This window comes from Cannabis sativa, chromosome 9 (genome assembly GCF_029168945.1).
Source record: "Cannabis sativa cultivar Pink pepper isolate KNU-18-1 chromosome 9, ASM2916894v1, whole genome shotgun sequence".
Lineage (NCBI taxonomy): Eukaryota > Viridiplantae > Streptophyta > Magnoliopsida > Rosales > Cannabaceae > Cannabis > Cannabis sativa.
Window position 1 is genome coordinate 14,920,313 of NC_083609.1, and position 23,114 is coordinate 14,943,426.

At 37.6% G+C, this 23,114-nt stretch overlaps 1 protein-coding gene across 1 annotated transcript; it reads left to right on the forward strand.

The window, feature by feature from the left end:
• The first annotated feature begins 8,456 nt into the window (after nt 1-8,456).
• Nucleotides 8,457-18,604, forward strand: LOC115723760 (uncharacterized). The gene is made up of 4 exons (XM_061104721.1): nt 8,457-9,251; nt 17,393-17,630; nt 17,673-18,145; nt 18,353-18,604. The coding sequence occupies exons 1-4, from the start codon at nt 8,457-8,459 to the stop codon at nt 18,602-18,604; spliced, it is 1,758 nt and encodes a 585-aa protein (XP_060960704.1).
• The last annotated feature ends 4,510 nt before the right edge of the window (nt 18,605-23,114 follow it).

A 23,114-nucleotide genomic window follows, 5' to 3' on the forward strand; every position in this document is an offset into this window, starting at 1 on the left:
ATAAATACATGCCTCATGTATTTAAATAACATTAGTCATGCTCATTGTTATTCTTATACTTTGATGTTTCAATGCAATTTTCTTAACATTCTTTTTGGATATTCAAAACCCACTATAAAATTGCATCAATAATAATCATTTTTAATGATTCTTTAGTTGTATTCACATAAATACAATCAATTTTTTTTTTTGACAAATATAAAACATTTACTTCAGGAAATGTTTGTCAAAATCTATATCGATATTAGATTACTTTTCATTGTCCTCAAAGAATACAAGAACATATATATAAATATGTATTCATCTCTTTCATTATATATCCATCAACTATATAATGAATATTACGTTTGCATAATCTTCAGGATATATGCAAGATTTTATTGAGGACGCATAATCATCAGGATATATGCAATATTTTATCGAGGATGCATAATCTTCAGGATATATACAATTTTTTTTATCGATGATGCATAATCTTTTGGATATATGTATAATTTATATAGATTTTCTCTATCATATCATAGGCACACATATATTGTAAATATTATGAATGATAAGAACATTATATATATATATATGAAATCAATAATAAATATATAAAAATATATACATACATATATAATATATAGATATATAGATAAAAATAAAATAAAAAAAAAAGATCATTGAAATTGTTTCAGTCAGATGAGTATATATATAAATATATATTTAGTGTATCGTGACTTTGAAACAATTCAAGAACTTTAACAAAATATTTACATTGGATCTTAGGCAGAGACTCATGCTTGAAGCTTGGGCAGAGACTCGTGCTGATAACGTGTTATAAAATAATATAAAGTAGATGAGAAGAAAGAAGAAGAAGATGAAGAGAGAAAGAGAAAGTGAATGAAAATTTCTGAGTTGTGTATTCCAATGAGGTGAACCCCTATTTATACAAATACAAGAGTGAGATATTAAGAAACTAAGAAAAAGGGAAACTAAGGAAAAGAGGAATGTTCATTACAATTCATGGTAATAAATAAAAGATTTGGACATCCACATAATTATTAATATTTATAACTGTATATATGTTATTTTGTATATATTATAATTTTTTTTTTTTTTTGCAAATTAAAAAAAGGGATGATGTACAGTTTAAATAATATATAAATAAAATTTTAATAAAACATACATTTAAAATATTTCTTATAAATCATAGTCCAAATTTTTTTTTTTACAAATAAAATAAAATAGTACAATATCAAAACCTTACAATATTCATAAAAAAAAAATATATATTTTCGTTCCAGTACAAGGAAAAAAAAAATCTAAATCCATGCAATCTCCAGTAAAAAAAAAAAATCATGCAATCTCTAAATATATACTCATAGTTAGTCCTATTGAAAAAAAAAAAAAAATATACCTTTCTCAGCCTTTTGGCTAAGATCAAGTCCTATCGAAAAAAAAATGTACATTTATTTTTTAAAAAGAATAAAATCGATTTTAATTTGATAATTATATGCATCAAAATAATAAATAAAAAGTTCCCGCAAATATATATTTATAACAATTAAGGCCCGAAAAATTAAATAAATTTACTTTAATTACATATATTTTTGAAATTCTACTGTATTGTAATTTTTATTTATAGTAAATATATAAATACAATATATTTTTTTACATTATTTAAGTCTTTACAAAATAAAAATTTAGGTATGACTGATTATATGTATATTTATTGCATGTATATAAATTATAATTTTTTTTTTATGATTGTCTATAATTTTTTTGATTGCAAAATAAAAAAAAAGGTCTTAGAGCAATTTTTTCGAAAATAAATTAAATGAATTGTATATAATACAATTAGTTGTTATACTCAAATGATAATATTTAGTTTTCTATAATATGGTAGCCATTTATTTAATTTTTTAGGCTATGAAATATTTTAAATAAATTTTATTAAAATTGCATTTCCATATACCATAGAAACTTTATTTATACGAAAATATCATAATTTTTAAGAGGAATATATTAAAATGTCATAGAATATGTATTTTTTTTAATATACTCAGTAATTAGAAAATAATTAGTTACGAGGAGAGAGAAGAAGAGATAGAATTAACAGAGTTAATCTTGAAAATTGAATCGGTTAAGTAGGAAAAGAGAAAGACACATGCATGGCAGCTATTTATTGAAGGGACAGGAATGTGACTGGGGATAGAAGATTTTTTTCCCAAAAATACTATCAGGATTATTAACAACATTAATGTCATCATCTTTTTAGTACTTGATAGTTTTAGTTTTTTTTATTTATTTATTTATAAAAGAAGCAAATTTATGGGAAAAAATTGTGTTTTCATCACCCATTCTAAGCCATTTGACCATGGCTCTTTGATGCCATTAAGCTTCTTCCTTGTTTAACAATAACAATGTACCAGGCAAAGATTGGAGATGTTCAATTTTATTAGCAGTTTTCTAAGTATATCGCAGTGAATTTTGTAGACTAGCAATATCAGGCAAAGATTGGAGATGTTCAATTTTACAAAAGGCATTTTCTAAGTATACATTAATCCCAAGGAAGATTACATAAAGCAGAATATTCTAACAAAATGCCTAGGGATTAATGTATCCTACATGTGAGGACCACAGGGACACATGTCACACCAGTGAAAGTGAGATTAGATGTAGCAAAGAACAGAATAAGACTCTGTACACCAGCAATAGAAAGTTGGAAAATCTCATTTCTCAACATTATTAACAAAATCAGATATGTTATTCTAATTACTATTAAGCTCCAGTTTAAGAGATTAATGATTAGAACCAAAAAGAATAAGTGATGACCAGTAGTTTTTGAGTGTATTGGATCACACCAAGAATAACTTACTACTTCTAGATTAGCCTTTCATTATAGAATTATTAGTCAAGTAAATTTGTTACCTAGGACAACGTTTGATTAGTAGTCAAGAGGGAAAAAAGTTTTACATAATTTGAATTCTCTAAACTATGTAGTAAATATTAATTTCTATATATAAGTCAATGTACTTGATTTAATATCCAATAAATAATTATGAAAATAAAATAGTAAATAGTCTTATAAAATAATATAAAATAGATAAGAAAAAATAGGAGAAGAGAGAAGACAAAGAGAAGAACAGAATGAGACAGTGAATGTGATTTTTCTCAGTTATTTATTCTAATAGGATAAACCCGTGTTTATACAAGAATAAGACTAAAAAAATGAGAAATTAAATCAATGTAATAAAGAAAAATATAGTCAAACATTTACGGTGGTAATTAATACATTAATTTGGATGATTTGGACATTCATATATATATATAATATTTCATATTATACTTGTGTTGGTGCCAAAAACAAGACATGAATTTTAGCTTCATGGGTGATCTCTTGGGCAAATTTGAGGAGCATTGTCGCAAAGCCCAAGCGGCCACGACTACTACTGAAGTCACCGCTGCAGCGGAAGCCGAGGAGAATGGAGAAGATGGCACTTCTGGATAAGCCCCAGAGTCTTCAGGATTGGAGTTGCATAAGGGTGGTTGCATGTTGGCAATGCTCTCTAATTTTGGAGAGTACTGCCATTCCCTTGTGGTAGCCTTCTATGATTGACTTTTAGGTTGTTTAGTCTTCTTTATTTGGTTTTGTAGTTTTCCATGCGAGAGCTGCCTTGTGGCAGTGCTCTCTATAGACCAACTTTAGGCATTTTGTTACCGAACATATAGTCTTTATGTCTCCTTTTGCCATATACATTTATTTTGGTTATGTATTGACATTTGGGCCTACACGGGTGGGTTCTCTTCATTGTCCACTTGGTGTGGAGTGCTCGTTAATTAAAACTAACAAGTCTTTTTCATATCTTTAGAAATTTTTTAAGCATATATAACTTAGCTCATTATATATCTTGGTAACTTTAGAATTTTAAGTTGAATATATTTTTTTGCTTATTTTGTTTTGATGCTCATTATCTTTGTAACACAGGGTTTTAAAGATAACATTAATTTTGTTGTCACTGGTGGCTTGCGTTTTTGTTAGTTTGAGCAAGTTGTCGACATGGGTCTTAACTCTTTGGGTACTCATTTTTAGCACGCTACCCACTTATTAAAGTCTCTAATGTTGGCCATTCGAGATGTCTTTAGTAAGCGAAAGTTTTTGAGTTATGGCTCCTTGGAGCGTCCTCAGTTGTCTTTTATCTCGTCAGTGTACCAACTTTTCCCCCTGTCCGAGATGAAATATTGAAAAAATATTCATGGATTTTTTTTTTTAAAATTCCATTCTCTTAAAGTGACGTGTTAGTAATGACATTGAGATCTATTTTTATCTCGTCGATATACCAACTTTGGCCCCTATCTGAGATGACATTTTGAAAAAATATTCATGGTAAAAAATTTTAAAATCCCATGCTCGTAAAGTGACATGTCGGCAATGACTTTGAGATTTATCTTGTGAAGTGGTGGAGTATAGTTATGGACTATACCATATATGCCTCCAAGTTATAAAAGTATTGAGTTACTTTTGTAATTTGTTTGGGTGAGGACGTAACATTATAAAAGAAATATTTTTACAAAAAGTGCAAACATTTATTAAAAAATAAACGACCAATTGTCTAAAAAAATTAAATATTGTGCTCTTGAAATGGCACTTAACAATTAAAAAACTAACAACATTGCTCAATCTTGATAAAGAAAATAAAAGCTAAAAAGAGTGTTCTCCAAATGGCTTCGTCTAGCCTCTTTTATTGTCTTGGCAGGCATGTTACAAAAGTGGTGCCTTGGAAAAGTTGAGTCCCAGGTTGGGATTGACCTTTCATTACCACGTTGTTGCATTCCCTTGCCGCTAACTGGTCTCCGCGTACTATGCTATTCTCATAGTTTGTTGGAAACTTCACAACCAGGTGTCTCACCGATGTCGCTGCCCCCAATGCGATAAGCTCCAGTCTTCTCATTATTATATTGTAGATGAATGGAATATTTACAACGATAAATCTTGTCATTTTTGTTACAGTTTGCGGGGCCTCTGCCATTGTGAGGGGGAGAGTAATTTTTCCAATACTTGCTATGCCTTCGCTGATAAATCCGTATAAAAATGTGGGGCATGGTTGTAAGTCATGAGTCTCCAGTCCCATCTTGTCAAGGGTGGACTTGTAGTTGACCCCACTCCCTTTCTCAACAAGTATCCTTCTTACTCTTTTGTTGGTAATATAAGCAGTTATCACCAAGGGATCATTATGTGGCATTTGTACATGGTCTCCATCTTCTTCATTAAAATAATAGAATTTTCGGTACGTGGTTGTTTTGGGGGAGGTTGAGTTGGTGGAACTTTTGCGTTGTTGTTACTTTTTCAGTTTATTAATGTAGCGCTTTTAGGCCCCATTACTTATTCCAGCAAAGTGTGGACCTCCAGGAATTACCAAGACATCATCTCCTTCCAATGGTGGCACCATATGAATATTTTGGCCTTGTGGCGGGGCTGGCGCATTGTTTGGCGTGGCTTGGGCATTATTTTAAGCCTACCCTTGTGCTTGGGCATTTGTTCCCTGATTGTTGTGCGCATAACGAGCAAGTGGTCTGGCTCGGATGAGATCTTCAATTTCTATTTTTTAAGGCTTTGCACTCATTAATTGTGTGACCAACGTCTTTGTGGTACCGACAATACTTTGAGGTGTCTTGAATTTTTCTGATTCCTTTCATTGGCTCAGTGACTCTAAAATTCAAAGTTTTCTCATTGGTGAGGAAAATTGTTTCTGGGGTTTCCATCAATTTCTGTGAAGATGGTGTAAAGAGGGTAGTTAGCCCTCCCTTTCTTAGTATTGTTGTGGTCCCCACCATGGTCATTTTTCCTTTTGTTGGAAGTATTTGCACTAGAGGGGTTGTTGTTTGTTGAAGTGGGAGTAGCTTCTATTGCTCCAGATTAAAGAGGGAGGTTATTAGCCAACCTTGCCTCTTCCCTATTAATGTATTTTTGAGGTCTTTTCATGAACTCATCTATGGTGTGTGCTCCCTTTTCTTGCAACCTATCCCAAAATTGGGACCCATTAGCAATTCCTGCCCCCAGCGCCATAAGTCCTCCACTATCATTAACGTCTCTAGCCTTCGTGGCTTCAACATTAAAACAGTTGATGTAGGCTTTTAAGCTCTCACCCGGTTGTTGCTTCACATTGGCAAGGGAGGAACATTCTAATTTTTTGACTTTGGGGGTGTAGAATTCCTTCTTGAAGTCACGTGAGAGTTGGTCCCATGAGGTAATAGAGTGCCTCTTAAATTTCTTGAACCAAGTTTTGGCAGCTCCAGTAAGTGCTACAAGAAATAACACACATCTCAAGTCATCAACTACTTGGTGGGCACGCATAAGTGTTCTGAAGTCACTTATGTGTACTTCGAGATTTGTACTCCCATCGTACTTGGTTGTGGTCAACATCTTAAACCCTTGCAGATATGGTAAAACCAATATTCTAGGAGAGTAAGGCTCCGACTCCTCATCCAAATCATACCCAATGGCATTTTGGTTGTTGGTCACCATTAATTGTTATATCATTTGTTCCAAAGCATTAAGCCTAGGATTATTAATTTGTCCTTCCTCACCATGGCCAGCTTGGGGAGGTTGTTTTCATGTACCCCATTGATATTATAGTTATTATTTACCACTGGTGGAATTTAGTTATGTCTTCTATTCAAATGTTCCCTGAAATTAGGTTGTCTTTGATAGAGGTGTTCTCACAAATCGGGCCTTCTTGCGTCTCTTGGGGGACGGTTGCTGTGGCGACATTAATAATTGCGGGGTGCATTATTGTGAACCCTAATGGAACAGCTTTTAGAATTAGATCGACCACTATCCTCGGCAAAGCTCTCTATTCTTTGTTGTTGTGGATGATGAGGAGAGTATGGGCGTCGCTTGGAATATGGCTCGGAATGTGGCGTCAAAGAAGTGTCTGATTTGGACACATAACTATTTTCTTGGGCAGGTTGGCGCCTCGCGGGCGTCCTTTGCTTTTGCCCACAATGTGTTGGCCTTTGAAGGGCGTGATCTTCGCGAGCTGTGGCATGTCGCCTATGCCCTCTAGGTGGTTGAGCATGTGGTGCTATTGTTGAAAATTATGTACGCAAGTATACGTAGTCACACAAGTAATAAAATGATAAGTAAGATCATCTCCACAGACATAGACGAAGGTAGGTGTGGATAAGGTGGGGCTATTGCCCCTGCTCAAGTTACTAAAATTTCAAAATTTTTATTATGCATATATAAACTAAATCTATCACCTATCACCTTTTAAACTTCTTTTATATATATATATATATCTCTTTATATATGTATGTGTCCAAAAATAGCCGTAGTATTTCAATCTCCATAATATAAATATTATATTTTATGTATAATAAATGTTAGTCCAATCATCTTTTATTGGTACACTAAAAGAGTTGTACATAACTCATTATTCACTATTCACTAAGACAGCACACATAATATAATACAAAAGACTTTTCATTTCAACAACAAATGGGAAGAAAACAAAAACCTTTCAAATCTCAACTCACTATTCACTAAGACACCTTATATAAATACTTCATTGCAAATCACTCAATACTACGGTAATTTAGAAAAGTTAAGATTCAAAATTATTTTTTTCTTGATACTAGTAGAAGAAAAATTGGTAGTTGATAGCTTGATTCTCAAGAACAAAAAACATCTTTCAAATATCAATATCATATCAACCATCAAGGTATTTTGTTAATTTATTATATTGTATTTCCTTTGCATATTTTATAATTGATATTTATTTTTTATTATTATTTTTACTTTCTTTTTAATTTTTTATTGTTTAATATCTTCTTGATTATATAATATTATCAATATGAATTTTTAGGGACCCCTTGTTAAGGGAAGAAGTGAATTGATGAATAGTTGATGTTCAAGAAAATATATTTCACTACCAGGTAATTTATATTTATTTATATTATTTTTTTTATTTTTTATTTTTTTAATGACTCATTTTTTGTTATTATTAATCTATCATGTTTTTTTTTAGTAATTATTTTTAAGAATCTTTTATATTATATTATTGATATTGTTAGACTAAAATATAGAGAAATTGATTGTAAAACTTACAATAATGTCCTTATTATGTATAAATTGTTGTCACTATCATACAAATTCTATTAGCATTAGTGGGGAAAATAATAAAGATGTCCAAGCTCAAATGAGTAAAAAGATATCTCCCATTGTTTAATTAAAACCTTTAAGTAATTCAATAAAACATAAAAGATAATTTAATAGAACATAAAATACTTTGTATGAAATAAAACAATGTAATTTTCATTAAATACGAATCATGTATATAAACATTATACACATTATCATTTTTATATTAACAAGTTTTTATTAATTTTTTGTTAAATTTATCTTTATATATTGATGTATCTTTCTAATTAATATTTTATAAATTAATAATGAATAGACACAAATAGTTATGGAGAGGTACTATGGTAGAAAAAGAGATTCGCCATCTTCTACAGATTCGAATATTGAAAGTTCAAAATTAAAAAAGGTAGAGATTAATCTTGCAGAGCTTCCTTCAGATCCTGGGCTACGAACTCCAATTTTAGAATATGATCCTAATGTTAGAGACCAAATTCGGAGAGCATATCTACAAAGAGGTCCTTATCAACCCATAATTGAATTTCCAGATAAAATGATCGCAAATCAAAGAAGAAAATTTCATAAATCCCGGTTTGCCGATTTTCCTACTTGGTTGGAATATAGCATAGAAAAGGATGCTCTATTTTGCTTGTATTGCTATCTTTTTGAATTAAATAATGGAGACCAAACAGGTGGTGAGTGTTTTGTAAAAATGGGGTTTTCATATTGGAAAGAAAGGTCAAGAGTGGGAAAACATGTCGGAGGCCCTAATAGTAGCCATAATGAAGCTCAGAGGAGTTGTGAAGCTTTAATGAACCAAAATAAGCATATTGAAACAATACTATCTAAACACTCCAGAGAAGTTCAAATGGAATATCGAACTTGTTTGAAGTCATCAATTGATTGTGTTAAATATTTACTACGACAAGGGCTTGCATTCCGTGGACATGATGAATCTGAGGATTCAAATAATCGAGGTAACTTTTTGGAACTTTTGCATTTTCTAGTTGATCACAATGATGATATCAAAGTTGTTGCATTGAAGAATGCCCCTAGAAGTTTGAAATTGACATCTTCTGACATTCAAAAAGATATTGCTAGAGTTGTTGCTTCTGAAACAGTTAATGTCATTATGAAAGATATTGGAGATAAATATTGTAAAGCCCGCTTAGTTAATTTGGAAATTATCAGTTAATTATGATTAATTATGAAATTATTAAATAGCTATAAATAATTTCATAATTAATCATAATTAACTGATAATTTCTAAATTAACTAAGCGGGCTTTACAACTATCCCCCCCTTAAAAGGATTTCGTCCCCGAAATCTAACCTGAATAACTCTGGATATTGAGCTCTCAAATCTGACTCTAGCTCCCAGGTGGCTTCTTCCACCTTACTGTTTCTCCAGAGAACCTTGACCAATGCTATGGTCTTATTCCGAAGGACTTTATCCTTTCTATCCAGGATCTGCACTGGCTGTTCCTCATAAGTCATGTCTGGCTGTAGTTGAAGGCTCTCATAACTGAGTATATGAGAGGGGTCTGAAACGTATTTTCTCAACATCGAGACATGGAATACGTTGTGAACTGCTGATAAGGCTGGAGGCAATGCTAACCGATATGCCACTTGACCTATCTTCTCGAGAATCTCGAAAGGTCCTGTAAATCTAGGGCATAACTTGCCTCTTTTCCCGAAACGTTTAATCCCCTTCATCGGAGATACCCGTAAAAACACATGTTCCCCTACTTGGAACTCAACATCTCTGCGTTTCGGATCTGCGTAACTCTTTTGTCTGCTCTGTGAGGCAAGCATTCTAGCTTTTATCTTCTCTATCGCCTCATTGGTCCGCTGAACTGACTCAGGACCTAGGTATTTCCTCTCCCCTGTCTCATCCCAGTGGATAGGGGATCTACATTTCCTACCGTATAACAGTTCATAGGGAGCCATCCCTATTGTACTCTGATAACTGTTGTTGTACGCAAATTCTATCAACGGTAGATATTTATTCCATGAGCCTCCAAAGTCCATAACACAGGCTCTCAACATGTCCTCCAATATCTGAATTGTCCTTTCGGACTGACCATCTGTCTGAGGATGGAATGCTGTACTGAATTTTAGCTTTGTACCCATTGCCCGTTGCAAACTTTGCCAAAATTTGGAGGTGAACTTCGGATCCCTGTCCGAAACTATAGACTTCGGTACCCCGTGAAGTCTTACTATCTCTCTGACGTACAGTTCTGCCAACTGATCCACTGAAAATGTTGTTCTAACCGGCAGAAAATGAGCAGATTTTGTAAATCGGTCCACCACTACCCAGATGGAATCAAATAAACCCGTGGTCCTAGGTAACCCGACCACAAAATCCATCGTAATATCCTCCCATTTCCATTCTGGTAGGGTTAGAGGCTGCAACAACCCTGCTGGTCTCTGATGTTCAGCCTTAATCTGCTGACAAGTGAGGCATCTCGATACGAATTCTACCAAATTCTTCTTCATACCGCTCCACCAGAAGTACGGTTTCAAATCTTGGTACATCTTAGTGGTGCCAGGATGTAGAGAATATGGGGTAGAATGAGCCTCCTGAAAGATCTCATTTCTAAGTTCCACACTGTTCGGAACACAAACACTAGCTTTATACAAAAGCATCCCACTATCTGACACTGAAAAGTCCTTGGCTTGACCAGCCAACACCTCATCTCGGATTTTCACTAACTCCGGATCTGTCATCTGAGCGACTTTTATTCTTTCCAACAGATCAGATTGCAGCGTTAAGTTGTGAAGCTGACCTACCACAAACTCAATGCTGGATCTAACCATATCCTCTGCTAGCTGAGGTGAGATCTGAACCATACAAGCTAATTGCCCGGGACCCTTTCTGCTCAGGGCATCAGCCACTACATTGGCTTTTCCGGGATGATAGAGGATCTCGCAACCGTAATCCTTCACTAATTCCAACCAACGCCTTTGTCTCATATTCAAATCCTTCTGAGTAAAGAAATACTTGAGACTTTTATGGTCGGTATAGATCTCACATTTCTCCCCGTAAAGATAATGCCGCCAAATCTTCAGTGCAAAAACCACCGCGGCCAATTCTAAATCATGAGTCGGGTATCGCTGTTCATAATCCTTTAACTAACGGGAGGCATAAGCGATAACCCGATCGGCTTGCATCAATACACACCCCAAACCCTGTTTGGATGCGTCACAGTAGACTACGAACTTCTCCTTGTCCGAAGGCAAAGCTAGCACCGGAGCGGTAATCAACCTCTGTTTCAGCTCCTGAAAACTAGCTTCACATTTATCTGACCAGATAAACCGCTGATTCTTCTTTGTAAGTTCGATTAGGGGCATTGAAATTTTAGAGAACCCTTCGACGAACCTACGGTAGTACCCAGCTAAACCCAAGAAGCTTCTGATCTCTGTCACTGTCTTCGGTCTCGGCCAATCCCTGACGGATTCAATCTTCCCGGGATCCACCTTGATCCCATCTTTGCTCACAATGTGCCCTAGGAAGGACACCTGAGATAGCCAGAACTCACATTTCTTGAACTTGGCATAAAGCCTATGTTCTCGAAGCCGTTGCAGTACCATCTGAAGATGTAACTCATGCTCCTCTTCTGATTGAGAGTACACGAGGATGTCGTCGATAAATACAATCACACAGATATCGAGGAAATCCTTGAATACTCTATTCATCAGGTCCATGAATGCTGCAGGAGTATTGGTTAGTCCGAATGACATAACCAGAAACTCATAGTGTCCATACCTAGTGCGGAAAGCCGTCTTTGGAATGTCCTCCTCTCGGATTCTCAACTGATGATAACCCGAGCGGAGATCAATCTTAGAGAAGACCGTCTTCCCCTGAAGCTGATCGAACAAGTCATCGATCCTAGGTAATGGATATTTATTCTTCACCGTCAGCTTGTTCAGTTCCCTGTAGTCGATGCACATCCTCATAGATCCATCCTTCTTCTTGACGAACAAAACCGGGGCTCCCCAGGGTGACACACTGGGCCGAATGAACCCTATGTCAAGCAACCCTTGAAGCTGAATCTTTAATTCCTTAAGTTCAGCTGGAGCCATCCTATACGGGGCTTTGGAAACCGGTTCCACCCCTGGTGCCAAGTCAATCACGAAATCAATCTCCCGTTGAGGTGGTAACCCTGGAAGTTCTTCGGGAAAAACATCCAAAAATTCCCGAACCACCCTGATGTCCTCTGGCCGAATGGTATCTGGCCGAGTGGTGTCCACCACCACGTCCAGAAACCCTAAGCAACCGCCGTGCAACAATTCTCTCGCTGACATAGCCGAGATCACCGGGATCCGAGATCCCTGAACTGAACCCACAAATACAAACGATCCTTCACTTTCCGGTTGGAAGACCACCATCTTCCTTTTACAATCAATGTTCGCCGAATATTTAGATAGGAAATCCATTCCTAAAATAATATCGAATTCGACTAAGCTCATCTCTATCAGATCAGCGCGTAACTCTCTACCATCTATCCTGATCGGCATAGACCTAATCCACCTATTGGAGATAACCAATTCTCCGCCAGGTAACAGGGTTCCAAACCCTGATTCATATCTATCATAGGGTCTACCCAATTTACTAAAGACTCTGGCCGCCACATAGGAATGTGTAGCCCCAGAATCAAACAGCACTGAATATAGCGAGTTGTTAATAAAAAGCTGACCTGTGACAACTGATGGGCTGGCATCTGCATCACCCTGCGTGATAGCGAATACCCTGGCTGGAGTGGGTATCGCGGGAGCTCTCGGTGCCTCTGGTCGGAGCTGGGGACAATCCCTCTTGAAGTGTCCGGGCATGCCACAATGAAAGCATCCCTGACCTTTGCACTCGCCCCGATGATGCCTCTTGCAGCTAGGGCACTCGGGATAGGAGAATCGGGTCTCAGTACCACCAGGACGACTCCCTCTGTTCTGGTTCCCCCGGAACCTCTTGTTCTGACTCGAGCCACCGGAAGCAGTGGGTGCTCTCTTCCTCTGATCAATGGCCGAACCACTACTCCCCCTGCTATAGCCTGATGCAGGAGGGGTAGGAGCCCCGCCACTAACCGGAGTACTGGCTGATTCTGACATACACCCCACTGCGCCCTCAGCTCGCAGTGCCTTCTCCACCATCTGAGCATAGGTGGTGCTGTCGTCGGTGGTGATCATCAAGTCATGCCTAATCCTGGCATTCAACCCGTCCAGATACTTCTCCTTCTTGCTGAAGTCGGTCGGCACAATTCCCGAGGCTAACCTCGCCAACCGATCAAACTGAGTAGTATACTCAGTGACGCTCATGTTCTCACGCTGGGTCAGGTGAGCGAACTCTTTCCTCTTGGCGCTTCTGACCGCCTCGTTGTAATACTTTGCATTGAAGAGTTCCTGGAACCTTTCCCAGGTCATGGTGGTGACGTCATGGATCTGAGACACCATGTCCCACCATACCAACGCGTCCTCCTTGAACTGAAACGTGGCGCACACCACTCTGTCGTTACCGGTGACACCCATGAAATTCAGAATCTTGGTGATCACCGTCAGCCATTGCTCGGCTTTCATTACATCCGGACCTCCCAGGAAAACCGGAGGTGCTTGCTTCCGGAACCGCTCATACAGAGGTTCCAATCTATGGGCCGCCACCACTATCTCGGCCTGGGCAGCAGGGGCAGGTGCCACTGGAACTACGGGCACTGGAACTGCAGGAGCACCCTGCTGTCTCAACCTCTGAATCTCGAGGTCTTGTTCTTCTATTCGGAATTGCATCTCCGCAAACCGTAACTCCCAGTTCTGAGCTCCCTGATCGGCTGGGGGAGCCTGGGCAGCCTGTGGTGGGTTCTCATCACCCCGACCACGAGCCCTGCCTCGGGGACCTCTACCTAGGCCCCTAGCAGGTGGGGGAAACTGAGCTCCCTGACCTTGATTCGACCCCACTGAGTTGCCCTGACTCCTGATGGTCCGCCTGGCGTCCATCTGATTAGAACCGCCTGCGAAACCAAGATTTGGCATATCAGGTCGTATTCAAGGAGAGCTTACTAATGCCGCTTAATTTGGAAATTAAAAACGAAACATGCGCCTATTCTACTATCAGGCTACTAACATGCTTCCTAACAGGCTTTTCTTTTTCAGAACTGAATAAAATAAACTACTAAAGCAATAAAGGCTTACTGAACCGTGAAACGAGCTAACTGCTGATGATGATTGTACATGTCGTGACGATCTTCGGAAGACAACCTGGCGGCTCTGATACCAAATTGTAACACCCTAACTACCTTAGGCGTATTACGTGATTTTTAAACGTACTGTGCAGCTCGTTGCTAATCAACGAGGTTTATGGAAAAACGTGATTAATTAAAATTTTGCTTTTTAATTAAACTTATAAAACAATATTACAAAAGACTCGGGATCCCGATTATAAAATTATTTACAAAAGTTTTAACTGTTTAACTATTACATAAAATAAAGGTCGTCTAACGACCAGTTACAAAAATTCAGCCTTGCTGTCCCGAGAATCGTACGCTCCAGGCCTAATCGCCCCGACATGTACAATCTCATAAGCTCGCTCACGGTCCATCAGCTATAGCCTTGCCTTTACCTACACATAAACGTAAACTGTGAGTCGACAGACTCAGTAAGAAAAGCATAATAATACTCATACATAATTCTAACTGCCGTGTCCAACACGATACTGAGTCCCGCTACTGCCATGTCCAACATGGTACTGAGCCACTACTGCCATGTCCAACATGGTACTGAGTTTTGAACGTTCACAGGGACGGTACTATTGACAAGTATCCTCCTGATCGGCTGAACTGGCCATACTTCGGCCGTCCGGTCATACTCCACTCGTACCGACGGATAGGTCAATAGCACGGAACCACCAACCAAATGTCACTGACGGCCGAACCGGCCATACTCATTCTTGGTCATACTCCAGCCTGTACCGACGTGACAGGGTTGGATGGTTCGAAGCCTATATACATAACTAATGTAATCTAACAGGCTTCCTACATGCACGCTAAACATGTAATCTATATATGCATACTGTTATACTAATCTTACCTGGATTCCGATTTCAGGTGTGCCGGTCAACCTGACTGGAACTGAAGCTGAGTGGCGGATTACTGGCTCCTAAACCATAAAAATCACAACGCTATAAGTGACACGCTAAATCACTTCCCGGGGACTTAAACTAGGAACTAAAAGTTTCCCTATCGATAAAAAGCATGGCAATACCCCTTAAAACATAAAAACGAGGAAAAACACAGGTTCTGAAAATTCCCCAACCGGCAGACCGGTTGCCCAACCGGAATTCCGGTTCTGGGAATTACTGAACCCTCATCCGGAATTCCGGTTGTACAACCGGAATTCCGGTTCCTCGCAGGAATTTTTCAAAAATTCCTAACTCAACCAAATCAAACCCAATTTGTTCCAAACCTTCCAGACCTGCTCTAAATACCCCAAAGAACAAATCTAAGGCATCAAACTAACCCAGAATTCACAGATACACAACTTGCCATTAAAGCTCAAGCTTTGAGTTCTAAACTCAAACTTGAGCAATTCCCACAAACATGCAATAAAACCTGGTTAATTCTACTTAAATAAGCATGAATAAGCTTCTGAAAACAAGCAAGAACAACAGCAACAGCATAGTAACAGATTACACAACATTTCTTCAAAAATCATAACTTTTGCATAGAAACTTAAAGCTTTAAACAACCTAACTAACATGCTTCAAAATAGCTCAATTAACATCTATTAAACATGATTTAAACCTCATAAATCAACAATCAAACACAGCAATATCAACAGCCACAAAAAGCATGCATTTACTCAACTTTTCACCATTTTCTTCAAGAAAATAAAGGAGGAAAAAATAAGAAACACCTACCACAAACAAGAGTTCCAAAGTTTTGATGAATCTAGCTTGAATTTTGATGAAAAACCCAGCCTTTGAACCACATGCACCCAGCCGAAAATGAGAAGGAAAAGAGAGAGGTTTTTGAAAGCTTTTCTTTGAAAAATTTCTAACTTTTCTAACTTATGATTTTTTGTAAAATGACAAATGAATAATGACACCTAGCATAAACCCATTTCAGCCAAATAACACTCAAATAAATATTTATTTTACAAATAATAAACTCACATAAGACAAAACACTAATGGGGTAAAAAGACCATTTTGCCCCTCCACCATAAAATCACATAAATCATACTAGAGGGGTATTTTTGGGAAATTCTAAATTCCCGGCCATTCCCGACATTCCCAATGTCTAAAACCCGTCCCCAAACTACTAACATACTAAGTGTTGTGATTTCTACTGAGCCAAACGCCGAGTTCCAAAATACCGGGCACTGGAAATGCAAAATATGAAAACTACTGAATAACATAACCATGCATTTCTGAATTCCATAAATAACAGTATAATAAATTATTTAAATAGTGCATCTTGTTTTTCGGTAGCCCATCACGAAAGAACTCCACAGTTAAGCGTGCTTGACCTGGGAGCAATTTCAGGATGGGTGACCTCCTGGGAAGTTTTCCCAGGAAGCGTGCGAGTGAGGACAAAGCACGCTGGAAACACTCGTGTTGTTCTGTAGGGCCAGTCATCAATCCAAGAAGCAACCAGAGTGGCGTACTCGTGTATAAGAGCCATTCATTCTGTGGGTGTAAGGACCCAATGGAGGCTTGAAGCGGGGACGTTACAAATGGTATCAGAGCCTTGACCCATCCGGAAGTGTGGTCGACGAGGACGTCGGACCCCGTAAGGGGGGTGATTGTGACAGTCAGTAGTCCCGTGATCCGTAAGGGGAAATACCGGGTAAGCTGTACAATCTCACACCGCCTGGGGATGGTCAAGTGGGATGATTCTGAGACTGTGTAGGTATGGGACTATACAGTTGAAGAGAGCTTAAATGGATTGATTGGTACTACCTATATCAACAAGGTGCATCTTGTTTTTCGGTAGCCCATCACGAAAGAACTCCACAGTTAAGCGTGCTTGACCTGGGAGCAATTTCAGGATGGGTGACCTCCTGGGAAGTTTTCCCAGGAAGCGTGTGAGTGAGGACAAAGCACGCTGGAAACACTCGTGTTGGTCTGTAAGGCCAGTCATCAATCCAGGAAGCAACCAGAGTGGCGTACTCGTGTATAAGAGCCATTCATTCTGTGGGTGTAAGGACCCAATGGAGGCTTGAAGCGGGGACGTTACAAATATTTTTCTGTTCTTATTGACGAATCTCGCGATGTGTCAATGAAGGAGCAAATGGCTGTTGTACTACGCTATGTTGATAAAAATGGTCTAGTGATTGAACGTTTAATTGGGGTGGAACATGTTACTAGTACTACGAGTCTTTCACTTAAAGAAATGATTGACAAAGTATTTTCTAGACATGGATTGAGTTTGTCTAGACTACGAGGACAAGGATATGACGAGGCTAGTAATATGCAAGGAGAGTTCAGTGGCCTCAAAACTCTAATATTGAAGGACAGTTCAAGTGCTTTTTACATTCATTGTTTTGCCCATCAACTTTAATTAGCCCTTGTAGCAGTAGCAAAAAAGCATAGTAAAATTGCATCTTTCTTCACCTTGGTTGCTATTGTTGTGAATATTGTGGGAGCATCTGCCAAACGTTGTGATATCCTTCAAGATAAGCAAGCTACCTTGATTCTCAACTCACTCCAAAATGATAAGACTTTACATGGTCGGGGCTTAAATCAACCTATTTCTCTTAAACGTGTTGGAGATACACGATGGGGCTCACATTACGATACGTTGATAAGTGTGATGAAAATGTTTTCTTCTATAATTGAACTTCTTGAAATCATTGTTGATGATGGATCCAATTCTGATCAAAAAGGTGAAGCAGAAAATTTATTGGGTTTCATGCAATCATTTGAATTTGTGTTTAACTTACATTTGATGAAAACTATTTTGGGAATTACCAATGAGTTGTCAAAGGCACTACAACGAAATGATCAACATATTGTAAATGCCATGACACTAGTAAAAGTATGTAAAACATGATTGCAGATGATGAGAGATAGTGGATGGGATTAATTTTTAGTTCAGATTTCTTTGTTTTGTGAGAAACATGAAGTGGAAGTTCCTAAAATGGACGGGATCTTTAAAGCTCGAGGTAAATCACGTCGCAAAGCTCATGAAATGACAAACTTGCATTATTTTCAAGTTGATTTGTTTTACTCCGTCATTGATCAGCAACTTCAAGAGCTCAATGATCGTTTTAATGAGGTCAATATTGAGTTGCTCTTGTGTGTGGCGTGTTTATCTCCATGTGAATTGTTCTCTACTTTTGACAAGCAAAAATTGGTTAATTTGGCTGAGTTTTATCCTAAAGATTTTTCTGGAATAGAGTTGATGGAACTCGATGACCAATTGGAATCTTACATTGTTGATATGCGCATAAGTACAAATTTCAAAGAGTTGAAAGGAATTGGTGAGCTTGCATGAAAGATGGTTCAAACAAAAAAAAAACATTTGATCTATCCATTAGTTTATCGATTGTTAACATTGACATTACTTTAACCTGTTGCTACTGCTACTGTCGAAAGAGCATTTTCTGCAATGAAAATTGTGAAAACCCGTTTACGCAATAAGATAGGAGATCAATGGATGAATGATTGTTTAGTTGTTTATATTGAAAAATCAATTTTTGATGGCATTGATGATGAGACTATTATGCAACGATTTCAAACAATGAAAACTCGTCGTATGCCTTTGTAATTGTAAGATATTTTTAATGGATGATGTATTTGATTTATATGCAATAACTTATTTTATATTATAGTTTAATATATAATTTAAATGTATATCGCCCTTCCTGACTTTTTTTTCTAGCTTCGCCACTGTCCATAGGGATTGCAAATAAAAATATGTTGTAAAACCAACTAATTACATCTTAAAGTAAAAAAAGAAATAACATGAAAATGAGTGAGCAATGATTCAAAATTAAAATGAAAGTAATTAAACTTGCTAAAATTAATGCTATTGTTGCTAGAAAAATACTTTCAAAAAGGAAAAAAAAATATAATATGGTAAAAAAGTGGCTTGAATAGCTAATTCCTCCTATGCTAGTTTTTTCCAGATGTTATAGCATTACCTCAGCATTCCTGCCAGTGATAACAAAATTTTTATGTGTTTATGAGAATTTTCCAAAACTCACAATTTAAGTTCTACCATCTAGATTCATGTATTCCTATATCAAACCAGATTAGAGAGCATTCATTATGCCTCAATTCTTAAGTTATGCAAGGTAAATGAAATATTCCTATTACACTTACAAAGAAAAAATCTAAATCTAGGATTTCTCTTGCTCCATTCAAGTTTAACTACTAGATCTAGCCCTTCTGAAATAAGATCTAGCTTAGCAAATTGTTATTAATGGCCAAAAAACAACAATCAAATAAAAATGAGACTTCACTTGAATGAACAAAGGTAAAAGTACTAAAATAAGCTCTAAAATTAACCATACCCAACATAGGAGTCCATAGCCACTCAAGCCTTAATAGTTTAGTTCATATTCAAATCAAAAAATAGCATCCAAATTCGAAATGGTTCAACCATGGCTGCTGCCTCTTTTTTTAGTTCAACAAGTTTCTTTTAATTTCTAAGTACAAACACTAAGAAAAGGCAAAGCATAAGAACAATATTAAGAGAGGGTAAAAGAAAATTCAAACACAAAAGCTTGGTCCCACTCTCTTCTTTCTTCTGTTGTACTTCCTTCTGCAATTACTCCTCTTTTTCAAAAATGCAGCTGCTCATGTTAATGGAAGATGGAGGTGTACTTGGTTTTCTTCCCTTTTTGTTGTTGGGTTCTTAGGGTACAAAATTCACACCCTAAAAATAGAAGCCCAATATTTTTCCACTTTCGCCCACTAGGTTTAGTCTCTTTCATTCCACAGCAGCCAGCTGGTGTATTTTGAGTGACTGGGACGAAATTGTTGATGTGGATAAGTGAAAGTCGTTTTTTTAGACTTTTTCCACGTCACTTCCCAAACTACCCAGAATGCTATAGCATTGCTTCAGTAATTCTGTCCAGTTTTCAGCTTTTGTTCAAACTTCTCCTTTGCATCACTTCCCTTTTACCTAGCAAGTTAACTCTTCTTTCCCACAACAAACAAGCAACATTTAATTAAAAAGAAATACAATTAACACAATAATTTTTACAAGACTCAAAAGTTAGCTTCCTAAATAGAAATTAAACTAAAACTACTTAAAATTAAGCAACCAAACACATTTTCACTACTCTCCTCACAATATTTTCAGTTTAAAAGTATAAAAAATAACTCTATACCATAGAGTTATCGGGTGCATTACCACGGGAGGTGGACCGCCTTGGCGCTTGCAAAGTGGTACCAATTGACGGATTAGGGTACCTTATAGGTGACGGTGGTTCTCAAATTGGAGAAGGATGGTCTCTCCTTTCCTCTCCACCCATGTTATTATTCTCACGGTTAGGAGGAACAGTTTGGGTCCCATGAGTTTCATGACCACCTCCATGTAATGGTACTTTGGATTTCTTGTGCATGTCTTACATGGGCTCCAACATTGGGTAAAGGTTGATGGTCCCCCCCTCCTTGTTGGATTATTCATGGGAGCATCTTCTCTCCTTGGGTGCCCCCTTCTTCTCTTAGGTGGAGAAGGATTTCTTGGCAGGGGTTGGTCTCCGTGCCTTTGGGCTTGCTCTTGGAGCTCTCTATTGTGGTGCAGGCTTTCTGCCAACTGGGCGAGTAGAGTTTCATTTTCTTAGAACACTTCATGGACATGTATGGACCTGACTGGTGGGCGCTCCTTAGATAGAGACGAGGAACTCTCACAATCTTTGACTTGTCCCTCATCTTCTGGCATAAGTGGCATGAGATGCTTCTCTCGGCGCCTAGAGGTTCCCTCTTCATGTGGTTGTGGAGGGACAAAGGTTCCTTCACTTTGGGGTTGATTAACATCCCTTGGGACTTCAGTGTCCTCCTTATAATTGGTTCTTCTCGTACTTAACACCATTGTTGTTGAAAAAATAAATTGATGAGTTTTCCAAGGGGAAAACAGTCAAATTTCTACTGTGGCGCTCTCAATGAAAGCACCAAACTGTTGAGCAGTTTTTTGTCAACTAATCTAAGAAGATCGTAAAATAAAAGAGGACCACGGTGAATTAATCTGACTAATAAAATCGCAAAAAATTAAATGGACACCAGGGATTTATTGTAGTTCACCCCCCATGTCGCGACAGTAATGGGGCTACGTCTACTTGTAATTTTATTGATTAGATCCGACACACCAGAATTATGTTCTTAAGAGTGTGTAGATAAAAGTACGGCAAAAAATTTCTAGGTGAAATCTTAATCGAGATTTATGAATATAAGGCTAATGTGAGACTTGATATTCATAAATCTGATCTAAATTAAAGGTTGTAAAGTTCTTGGGAATAATAAACCAATAATTTGTTGAAAAAGGTGTGTATCAATGGTGTTTTGAGGACTGGTGTCGACTGAGTATGGTGGACTCAAACAAATAATGTGATGGAAATAATATAGTGTTCTTGCCTGCTGTCAAGTGAAGTTCAAGGGGAAGGTCATGAAGAGAAAGATCCAAAAGAGAGAAAAATGGTCCAAAAAGAAGAGGCCAAAAAGAAGATCCCTTTCTTAGCCTCCTACTTGATGTATATATAGGCTAGAGGGATTGTTAGTGATCCCACACACATTAGGATATCTCGCTAAAAATCTCGTATACCACTCTTTTCATGAAAAAATATTACCAGTAAATAAATATCTATAACAATCCTCTTGTTTCTAGGCGAATATCCCATAAATATTGGACAATTGGTGATTTTCGATTGAGGATGCACCAATTTGAAATTGAGGTTTGGGATGTCACCTTTCTCCTAGAAATGCATGATGTTGGTGATGAGTGCTGAACACATGTGTTGTGGAGTGTTGATTCTCGCACACAACGCCACATAGGTTGTGGCAGTGTGCTCCACCAACCCTCGCTTAGCTCCATTTTCTAATTCTTGAGTAAAATGTACCAACTTACATTGTAAGCCAATTTTGTACCTGATAACTTCAGAAGTTAGTCATGGATGTGAGACACACTTTGATCCGTCTTGAAATTATCTTTCCACTTCAAGTTGAACCAGGTCATTTTTATTAAAATTGAGAATGTTATGCCCATTTTACTAAAGGAAGTTTATGTTATCTTGTACCAGTTACGAGCATTTCCATGGCCAAATGGAAGTGGTCGGTAATGCATGCTCTCGGACCCCTCAGGGTGTGTTTTGACTTCTTTTTTTTATGGTGATTCATATTTTGGGAGTCTCCAGACTCAAAAACCTTATTTCGATGTCTGAAACCCTAACAGGCGACCACTGCCACCAGTTGGAGCCAAACAATGGCAGTGGTCACCCATGGCTTGTGGGAAGCCATGGGTGGTGTTTCTCACTTGTATTTCGTACATGGATGATAAAAATATAATTTGGCCAATAAATACTTTTCTTGTGTAGTAACCGACCACTGCACTGCCACTCCACTATGGCAGTAGTCTCCAATTTTGGAGAGCACTGCCATTTCCTTATGACAGTGGTCACTTATGGACCTTTGTAAAGCCTTGGGTGACTTTTCTCATTTTGATTTGATACAAATATGTAGGAAATGTAGCTTGGCCAACCATTTGTGTAGTGACCAACCACTGTCATTCCACTATGGCAGTGGTCTCCAATTTTAGAGAGCACTGCCATTTCCTTATGGCAGCGGCCGGCCAAGTGGTTTTCTTACCACTTGGTGGCTTCTTTCACTTGGTTTGACTATTATTGATGAAAATGTATTGTTGGCAAAGAATCTTACTTCCCTCCTTCTTAGCTGACCTCTACTACTCCACAATGGCAGTGGTCTCCAATATTGGGGAGCACTGCCATCTCCTTATGGCAGTGGTCACCTAGGGCGATTCCTAGGTAAGAAATGATTTTTCTGAC

Excerpts from the sequence above, each read along its gene's own strand:
- LOC115723760 (XM_061104721.1), top strand. The coding sequence starts at position 8,457 with ATGGAGAGGTACTATGGTAGAAAAAGAGATTCGCCATCTTCTACAGAT. Across the intron at positions 9,252-17,392 it reads TTGCTTCTGAAACAGTTAAT|GAGCAAATGGCTGTTGTACT; the intron begins GTCATTATGAAA and ends GTGTCAATGAAG. Across the intron at positions 18,146-18,352 it reads ATGCCATGACACTAGTAAAA|CAACTTCAAGAGCTCAATGA; the intron begins GTATGTAAAACA and ends GTCATTGATCAG.